Genomic DNA, 9,897 nt, shown 5'->3' on the forward strand with positions numbered 1-9,897 from the left:
TCATTCAAATATACCCATAATACACTTTAAGTCAGGAGTCTTTGAGCCAGTGATTTTACCCCCACAACCCTGTGAATTACAGGCGACTAATACCTGTCTGTAATGTTCTACATGTATAAAACTATTGACAGTGTTAGGATACATACTGTGACATAATTTTGTCTTGGTGTAATTATTTAGAGTGGTCAGGGAAGAAAATAATCCAAATATTTATCCGTTACTTTAGCTAACAGTTTATCCAGGTTGGGTGTATTTTCTGTGTGTATCAGAGACCTGAGAGGTGAGCATGCAGGTGTCAGTGCGTGTATAGAGATGAGCAGGAAGCAGCAGCTGGTTATAAAAAGTCATTTATTTTTTACATCAGAACAACAACAAACATGTTAGAGAGCATGAGGAGGCCGAGGGCGTCTATCAGTCATAAATAAAGACAGCGCAGAGACCTGAACTAAATAAATATGCAGCAGAGGAGGCTGCAGCGGCTCCAGTGTAGTGTCTACAGCTGACCTCCATCCACCAACACACACACACACACATACACACACACACACACACACACACACACATACACACACACACACACACACAGAAGAACACCAGAACTAAACAGCCTAAAGCAGGAAAACGTTGCAGTAGTCAAAATACAAAATCTACAAATCCACAGAGGCCACAGCGGCTCAGGTGTTTAAAGGGACAGTTCAACATTTGAAATTAGTCTTTATTTCTTTGTAGTCATTTATATCAGTCTCATAAACCTAGGCTAGCAGTTTTCCTCTGCTAAGCTAAGCTAACCACAACCTGACTACTACTACACTAAACAGACAGACTCAACTCCAAAAATGTTGAACTGTTCCTTTGAGGCCGATTCACACCAGGTGTTAAACATTATCCAGGTAACAAACTGTTTGAGATCAAGACACCCAGTGTCTCCTATAGATAACAAAAAAATGAGTGCTTTTATTTTTATACGATATCATTCTAATTGTATTATTTTGTCTCAAGTTACCACAGTAATAATTATAATATTAATAATAATATTGTTCAAACACCAGACCTGTGATGGTTTCTCCACATATTCACTTTGAACTCAATTATTTTATTACTTTGTTTCAATGTTAATTTCCTGTTTTATATGTTAAATTGAAGTTTTTAAACTGAGGAGGAAACATATGGACAGGAGGTGGTGCCCAGGTGTGAGAGGGGTGGAGTCACAGCAGGGGGCGGAGCTGTGTGACGTATCTGACCTCATGGTTTGAAATCTGGAGATAAAATATAATGTGGTTGTGATCAATGGAAGTCTGCAGCAGCTCAAATTAAAATGAAGTTATTTAATGTAATCTGAATTTATTTCCCATACTGTGATACGTTTAACTGACAGGTGACAAACTCTCAGGTGTGGTTAATAAAGTCAGTAAAAGTTAGACAGTGTCTATAAAGAACATGAAAGAGAGTTTACACTTCAGACTAAATGGAACCTAAACCTGGAAGTTAAATCTATGAAGTGGATTGGATCTGTTTCTAACGGAGGTGAAGGGCAGCACACGTGTTCATGCCTAAAGCTGGATTTGTCTTCACACTGAGACTTCCTTTAAAACATAAGAGGTCCAGTTTTCACTTCATTCTCCAGTTCATGAGGAACCTCAATGAAAGTAAGCTTAGGTAATATTCAAGGTCCACTTACTCAGCTGCTACCTGAGCGTTTGACTGACTGAGTTAGCTCAGGTGTTATCACCTGATCCAAGCAGGGACCTTTGGCTGTGTGATAACAGGAGCCATTACATGGGTGTGGTAAATGAACCTTGACCTCTGCATTTATACATTTAAACACCTGAGTGAGTAACATTACTAAGTTATGAAGAGTGAATGAATCTCAGGCACACTGACGTGTATGTCTCAGTTGTTAATATTTCTTATTTAATCTGTTGTTGTATTTATTACAAACTGTGTCAATTATAGTTGGTCAAACTCCACACGGAAACGTCAACGGAAATATGTTTAAATTACTTTTGGCCGCAGCAGGCTTCCATAGTTTCCACTGTGACACTCTGCTTCAGTAAAAAACAGCTGCACTGAAATATTTCACTTTAAAGTTCAGTCCCTGAGCGAACACCAACGGCATGATGGGAGTTTTTAACAGTCAGTGCAAAGCTGAACGTTCTTCAGTGGTTTCTGCTTCTCTGGACGAAAGAAAACATCAGAGGAAAACTGGGAACTCTACCGTGTCTCTACCGTGTCTCTAGTCTCTACCATCTCTACCGTGTCTCTAGTCTCTACCGTGTCTCTACCGTGTCTCTACCGTGTCTCTACCGTGTCTCTAGTCTCTACCGTGTCTCTACTGTGTCTCTACCGTGTCTCTAGTCTCTACCGTGTCTCTACCGTGTCTCTACCGTGTCTCTACCGTGTCTCTAGTCTCTACCGTCTCTCTACCGTGTCTCTACTGTGTCTCTACTGTGTCTCTAGTCTCTACCGTGTCTCTAGTCTCTACCGTGTCTCTACCGTGTCTCTAGTCTCTACCGTGTCTCCACCGTCCTACAGCACCACAGGAATGTCTGCTACATGTCCACATCCATCCAGACAGGAAGTAAAGCCCTGAACATCGGTGGATCAATTCATCAGCTCTCAGTCGATGTGATCAGCTGATCATGGGACCAGGGGAGATAACGGTGCGTCTCAGGTGAGCCTCAGTCTGAGCTCAGCCTACCTGTGGAACTAAATCTGCTAAATCTTGCCTCAGAGAACAGGTGAGTCTGAGGAGGGTTTCTGCTTCGTGACCTTTGACCCTCAGTCTGCTTGTGTTGCTGATGATACCGACATTTTGATTGACAGAGTCAGGGGGTCAAAGGTCATGAAGGAGACACACCAAGTCAATCCATCAGGAGGGAACAGGTTTCGCCCCTGAACCAATCAGCAAAGAGGACAGTGGTGAGGTCAGAGGGCGTTTGGTTCAGTGTCGGGAGCGCTTGGCAGGAGGGGCGGGGCTGCGCTCTGATAGGCCGAGTCTGCTGAGCTCCAAGTGGAAGAACTGCTGCAGACGGAGCCCGGCCTTCGCCTCGTTAGTGTGGCGAGGATTGTACTGGAGACAGTTAGAGAACATCAGGTCCACGTCCGAGATGTACTCACCTGGAGACAGACAGACACAGAGGGGTCAAATCAAGCTACCCTGCACAGCTAACCGTTAGCTGGTGGTTGTAGTAGCATTTTAAATCAGCTGTCACAGAAACACTTCCTGTACATGTTTCACATTAAAAGCATGTGCACAGGAAGTGATGACTGTAGGCAGAAGGAGGACACTTTGTTATTGTTACAAATCTCCTGTTCAGACGTGCCAATCCGTCTCCAAACATGGTCTGACTTCCTGTTTGTGGCCTCTTACCCTAAGCTCATTGGTTTCTACCAGTTTAAGGAATGAAAAGGAATAATGAACTTCTGTTTTCTCAGAGCTGTGTGTGTGTGTGTGTGTGTGTGTGTGTGCGTGTGTGTGTGTGTGCGCGTGTGTGTGTGCGCGTGTGCGTGTGCGTGTGTGTGTGTGTGTGTGTGTTTCTCACCTGCTGTCTGATATTCACAGTTGTTGACTTTCTCTCTGATTGTGCTCAGGGCGATCGGTTTCTTGATGATGTCATAGTAATCAGGGACCTGCAGACAGGTGGACAGACAGACAGGTGAGTTATACACTCAAAAAAACGACCCTCAACCCAAACCAGGTAGAAAACTACAGACCAGTTTCACTTCTACCCTTCCTGTCAAAATACTGGAGCACACAGTCTTTAACCAAGTCCCTGACTTCCTGTCTAAGAACAATCTGTTGGACCCAAATCAGTCTGGCTTTAAGCGGGCCACTCTACCGAAACGGCACTACGGTCGGGAACGGAATCACTGCGTCTGGCTGAAGCTGCTGGACGGTCCTCAGCTCTGTTGCAGCTAGATCTGTCAGCCGCCTTTGACACAGTGAACCACCAAACCCTCCTCTCTGCTCTCTCTGAGCTTGGTGTCTCAGGATCTGCCCTCCTCTGGTTCATGTCCGACCTCTCAGGGAGATCTGTTAGAGTATCTTGGAAAGGAGAAGTGTCCAAACCTCACAGCTTATCCACAGAGCATGCCTTGCTGATATCTCTAAATGGATGAAAGAACGCCACCTTCAGCTCAACCTATCCAAGACTGAGCTCCTCGTCATCCCAGCCAGTCCCTCTATGCAACCACAGATCAACATCCAGCTCGGACAAACTGAACTCATACCCACTGAGTCTACCCGGAGCCTGGGCGTCATGATGACAACCAGCTCACCTTTAAGGTTCACGTGGCCTCGTTTGCTCGGTCATGTCGATTTGCCCTGTACAACATCAGGAAGATCAGACCCTACCTGTCAGAGCATGCAACACACCTGCTGGTACTGGCTCTCCTGATATCACACATTGATTACTGCAGCTCCCTCCAGGCAGGCCTTCCTGCACATTCAAACCTCAGCAGAGGATCCAGAACGCAGCAGCAGGATTGGTCTACAGTCAACCCAAAGCTGCACACGTCACTCCACTGTTCGTGTCGCTCCACTGTTCGTATCACCCCACTGTTCGTGTCGCTCTAACTAGACTCTTCTCCTCTGTCGCCCCCCGGTGGTGGAACGAGCTACCAAACTCCATTTGGTCCGCAGAGTCCCTTTGACCTTTAAGAAGACGCTACAGACCCAGCTCTTTATGACCTCTGACCTTAATGATGCTGATGACATCGAGGATGTTGATGTTGACTAGGATATTCATGATGATGACTATATTGACCTTGTTGATGCTGATGATGATTAATATTAAAAAAAAAAAAAAACACCCTGTGCACTTCCTGTCAGCACCTGTGTCTGATCACACCTGAAGCTGTGTGTTGGCTCTCACTGACTCCGCCCCCTCCCGTCTCCATCGTTGCTCGTGTCGTATTAACTCTCAGATGTTCGTCGCTTTGGACAAAAGCGACTGATAAATTAAATTGTGACATTGTGTTGTAACATTATATGCTGTCAGTGTATGTACCTTTGTATCTGAGTGTAAGTGTGTATCCAGGTGTGTGTGTGTGCGTGCGCGTGTGTGTGTACCTGAGTCCTGGAGACCAGCTTCATGAAGGGCCAGCTGTCTTCATGTCTGACGAGCTCCACAGTCAGCTGCTCGCAGGCAGACAGCTCGTGGACGCCGTGGTTTCTGCCAGAGGAGCGTCGGCTGGATGAAGACGAGGATGACGCTGGGGGGAGGACAGGGAGGACGGGCTTGGAGGGTTTGGGAGGCGGAGTCACGTCTGGGGGAGGGGCAGATGGATAAATTGAAAAAAAATTACAAATGGTAAATGGACTGTACGTCCAGTGTTTTTCTAGTCTTCTGACCACTCAGAGCTGCTTTTACACGACATGTGACATCCACCCATTCACACATTCATTCACACACTGATGGCAGAGGCCTAAGAGCCACTCAGTCAGATCTATGCCCATCCAGACCCGATGGCTATGCCACCGGGAGCAATTTGGGGTTCAGTGTCTTGCCCAAGGACACTTCGACATGTGGCTGTAGCAGTCAGGGATCGAACCACCAACCTTCAGACTGAGAGACGATCAATTAACACTGAGCCACAGCCGCCTGTTGATTGGTGGGTTACCTGTCGCTGGTCTCTTGCGGGACTCGGTCTGACCAGGTGAGGTCTTGGTGTTGCCATTTGGTGCCAGGATCTCGTGGCTCAGACGGGCGCTGACTCGACTCCCAGAGCGAGGGGGAGGTTTACTACCAGACGCGATGTTGGCCTTCCCTGAGGGGGGCGTGGCCTTCTTCCCTGAGGGGGGCGTGGCCTTTTTCCCTGAGGACCTGTGGTTGGATAAAAGCAGTGTAATGTAAACAGGCTAAAGTTTGATCAGGACAGTAAACTGGGATCAGAGCTGAACAGATACTGACTTAGAGGCTGATGAGTTCTTCCCTGCTGAGGCGGTGCTGTTCTTGGGCGTGGCCTGTTGACCTTTGGGCGTGGCTCCTTGGCTCTTGCCTTTGGGGGGCGGGGCCTGGCTCTTCTTTGTGCTGCAGAATTAAAGATGAGAGAAACCCTTTCAGACTGATCTCTTGCAGTCGGATGAGGTTGAAAGATTTCCACACTCACCTCACAACTACTTCCTCCTCCTCTTCTGATTCCTCCTCTTCCTCCGTCTCCTCCTCCTCCTCCTCCTCCTCCTCCTCCTCTTCTGACTCTTCTTCCTCCTCCTCTTGTTCTTCAGCCTCATCCTCTTCCTCCTCCTCATCGATAGAAGAGCGCTGACGGGACGGGACACGGCTGGATCTCTGTTTGGGTCGGCAGTCTGGACAGAACCAGTCCCCTTCAGGAACCGACTAAGAACCACACACACACACACAGTTGACATATTTAAAGAAACCAAACACTGCATAGCAACAAGTGTTAACTGTACAGCTTACGTACCTTGAGGCGGGGCCTCAGGCAGTGGGTGTGGTGTCCCCGGTCACAGCCGTCACACAGCAGCATGTTGTCGGCGTCTCCTTTGCGTCTGCAGATGCGACAGCGAGCGTTGAGGACCGAGCGAGACCAGAGGACGCTTCGCTCCAGAGTGGACAGGTGGACAAACACCTGGAGACACAGATCAGTGTCAATCCCATAATAAACACAAACACAGTGTGCAGAGAGTTCTGTGACGGACAGATGGAAATGGACAGTGTTTTCTCCGACCTGAGACAGACTTGAGCAGGACTGCAGAGACTCCCTCCATCGCTCCAACACCGTCTTACTGACCCGGCCGCTGTCACTGCCATCTGACACACAGAACCACAAACAGAAACCACACGCAAGCGCTTTGACGTCATATGAAAGTTCAGACCGATGTGTTGTTTATAATCACTGTGCTGACATCACTTCCTGTGGAGGATTTATATCCTGTTATTAAAACAGGAAGTCGTACCGTCACTAGCCAGGTCCTCGTCTTTCTTCTTGTTCTTCTTCGTCTTCTGGTCTTTCTTTGAGTCTTCCTCACCTGTCGGGGGGGGTACATACAGTGAAACATTCACTCTGCACATACACACCTGTTTCTTTAATACTTCCAAAGTCCCTCTGTCTCGGATTAAGTCACTGTCACTACCATGAGCTTCCACGAGCATCGAGTGTCTGTGTGTTGTAAACGTCCTGGGTGTATTCTCCCACTCCAAATACACCCTTCCAGACTTTTCCAAAACTTCCCAGGCCTGCAGAGAGACTCACCCAGTGGGGCTTTGAGGAAGCGCCTCTCCATGCCTTGCTCGATGTGAACGAGGGCCTGAGCCAGGATTCGAACCGAGCTGCTGACCACCTGAGGAGTCCCGCTGCCCGAGGCCCCGCTGTCCGCCTTCAGCTCCTGCAGCCTGACACACACACACACACACACACACACACACACACACACACACACACACACACACACACACACACACACACACACACACACACACACACACACACACACACACACACACACACACACACACACACACACACACACACACACACACACACAGTCAGACAGCGCCCTCTAGCTGCTGTAAGTGTCACACAAAAGGTCACACCTGTGTGTCTGCATACCTGTCTCTGGCTCTCAGGTGAGGAGAATCCACCTCCATGGCTTCCACTCGCCCGCTCATCCCTCCATTCTCTTTGCCGTCTGAACTCAGCAGCTCGTACTTTCCTGCCTCCAGTGCAGAGCGCCACACCTGTCTGTCCATCACCTGAGCATAGAGAGACAGACAAGGGAGTTACCTGAGGTGAGTTTACCTGCTGTGTGTCTGTGTTACCTGCCGATGTGTGCGTACCTTCAGAGTTCCCAGGCTTCCCTGATGGATTCGGTCCTCGATGTCCAGCAGCAGGTCTCTCAGTCTCCCCTCCATCACAGTCTCTGCTGCAGCAGTGCATTCTGGGACAGATCGAGACGACTCAGGGTCATCTGGACAAACAGAACAGGTGTGGGCTTACAGGTGGTTTACCTATTAGTATTTGCCTGTGTATATCTTCCTTCAGCCTCTGCATAGCTACCTTTTTTCTCAGCTGTATCTATTAACTTGCATGTATGCATCTACCTGTATTCTCACCTGTATTCTTACCTGTGTGCAAGTACTTCTTCCTGTCACAGCTCTGCAGCAGCTGTGTCAGTCTCTCCCTCTCCTGCAGCAACGCCTCCTTCAGGCCGCTCTCTCTGTGACCTCGAGGGTTCAGAGCCTCGATCAGCTGATCCACCTCCTCCACTGAGCTGTAGAAGGACCACTGGTTGGGCCGTTTGACTGGAGGTCCACAGGTGTGGAGGGGGGCGGGGCTTGAGCCAACACTGTGTAGAGGGAAGGTTTGCTAATTAGTAACACAGAGCTCCTCGTGTCTAACAAACAGAACCTGAATCAGACAGAGACTTACCTTCCCTCAGCTGGTTCGTCCTTGACCTCCGCCTCATCCTCCATCTTGGTCGTGGTGTTGTGTGCAGGTTTTGGGCGCGGCTGCAGCATGTCCTCTGTCAGGCCGAAACAGTCGTCCTCTACAAACAGGTTGGAGGCTGAGGGGAGGAGCCAGTAGCGGCGGTACAGACGGTCTCTGCCCAGAGGCAGCAGGTAGGTGCAGGCTGCCGCCTTCTGGATCCGCTCCTGCAGCTCTCGAACCTGAGGCAGGGATGGAACAGGACGCCCAGATCACACTCTGCTTCTACCATCACTGTGCCGTGTTTACAAACAGGAAGTATAAAACTACTAGAACATTCAATGTGATGATGGGTCAGTGTGACTCCTCTCAGTCAGTGTCACTTGTGGTAAATTAGAAGCATCTGTTGATACACTGTGCAGCAAGTGTTCAGTGACAATACACCTGTAAACAGTCCAGCATTCAGAAGGTGACAGTTCTCTTTGTTTTCTGTCTTAACACACCTGAAGACCATCTGACTATGACCAGATAAAACCAACAGGGGACTAAAGGTTAAAGTTTATCTGTGTGGTTCTTGTGAAGGTTTCTGCACAGAGCATTCCTCTGATGATGAAACGGAAACAGTAAAGGACACTGTGACGTCACTGCTGGTACGTCAGACACCAACACCTGGTTTAAACATCACAACGAGACACATTCAAGCAGAATCGGTCAGTTGTATATTTAATGTTCACACCTTCTCCTGCTCCTTCTCCAGCTCCTCTGCCGTCAGGCTGGTGGGGGGGCAGGACAGTGGTTTGGGGTCAGACGTCGTGGTGTGTTTGTCTTTCTGGTTGAGTTTAGCTGGAGGAGAGAGGAGACAGTCAGGACGCAGCCGAGCAGAAGAGAAGGAAACAGCTGAGGAGGATCACGTGTTTACCTTTTGTCTTCTGGTTGTTGGGAGAAGAGTTCTGCTCGTCGTCCTCAGTGTGAAGTTTAACAGGACTCTCACTGCGGACAGAAACAACATGAACATCAGACACAGCACGCCTCCTGTGAAACATCAGAGACTCTCACAAACCCAGTCCTGTTTCTCTGCTCTGTCAGCGGCTCCTCTACCTGTTTGTTTGGAGTCCTCCCTTCACCTCCTGCTCCTTCAGTCTCTCCTCCTGCTCCTTCATTTTCTCCTCCTTCTCCTTCAGCCTCTGCTCCTGCTCCCTCAGCCTCTCCTCTTTACGAAGACGAACCCTGACAAGGAGTTGAGGAGGAACACATCAGAGTCCTTTTTTTTTTTACCTGTGTGTCCTGTGTGTACCTGTGTGTGTACCTGTGTGTCCTGTGTGTACACCTGTGTGTGTACATGTGTGTGTACCTGTGTGTGTATATCTGTGTGTCCTGTGTGTGTACCTGTGTGTGTATATCTGTGTGTGTACCTGTGTGTACCTGTGTGTCCTGTGTGTGTACCTGTGTGTCCTGTGTGTACACCTGTGTGTGTACCTGTGTGTATATCTGTGTGTGTACCTGTGTGTC

The 9,897-nt window shown here is 48.6% G+C and overlaps 1 protein-coding gene across 2 annotated transcripts in view; it reads right to left on the reverse strand.

Moving 5' to 3' along the window:
- Positions 1-358: 358 nt before the first annotated feature.
- The window catches only part of baz1a (bromodomain adjacent to zinc finger domain, 1A), an 18,519-nt gene continuing 8,980 nt past the window's right edge, over positions 359-9,897 (reverse strand). The window contains exons 14-30 of one of the 2 annotated variants that reach the window (XM_069661703.1): positions 9,487-9,615; positions 9,308-9,378; positions 9,125-9,231; positions 8,392-8,630; positions 8,088-8,308; positions 7,800-7,930; positions 7,573-7,715; positions 7,216-7,355; positions 6,920-6,991; positions 6,691-6,773; positions 6,427-6,591; positions 6,112-6,338; positions 5,913-6,032; positions 5,623-5,825; positions 5,072-5,268; positions 3,543-3,630; positions 359-3,117 (exon numbers count right to left, since the gene is read on the reverse strand). In XM_069661703.1, coding sequence (XP_069517804.1) covers positions 2,942-3,117; positions 3,543-3,630; positions 5,072-5,268; positions 5,623-5,825; positions 5,913-6,032; positions 6,112-6,338; positions 6,427-6,591; positions 6,691-6,773; positions 6,920-6,991; positions 7,216-7,355; positions 7,573-7,715; positions 7,800-7,930; positions 8,088-8,308; positions 8,392-8,630; positions 9,125-9,231; positions 9,308-9,378; positions 9,487-9,615 — 2,512 coding nt within the window. In that variant the 3' untranslated portion in view covers positions 359-2,941. Of the gene's footprint in view, positions 3,118-3,542; positions 3,631-5,071; positions 5,269-5,622; positions 5,826-5,912; positions 6,033-6,111; positions 6,339-6,426; positions 6,592-6,690; positions 6,774-6,919; positions 6,992-7,215; positions 7,356-7,572; positions 7,716-7,799; positions 7,931-8,075; positions 8,309-8,391; positions 8,631-9,124; positions 9,232-9,307; positions 9,379-9,486; positions 9,616-9,897 lie in introns of both variants that reach the window. The other variant, XM_069661702.1, reaches the window with a different exon arrangement.

The sequence above is a fragment of the Semicossyphus pulcher genome, unplaced genomic scaffold, assembly GCF_022749685.1.
Source record: "Semicossyphus pulcher isolate SPU_LCO1_2020_fin unplaced genomic scaffold, fSemPul1.0.p SCAF_14, whole genome shotgun sequence".
In the NCBI taxonomy this organism is placed as follows: Eukaryota; Metazoa; Chordata; class Actinopteri; order Labriformes; family Labridae; genus Semicossyphus; species Semicossyphus pulcher.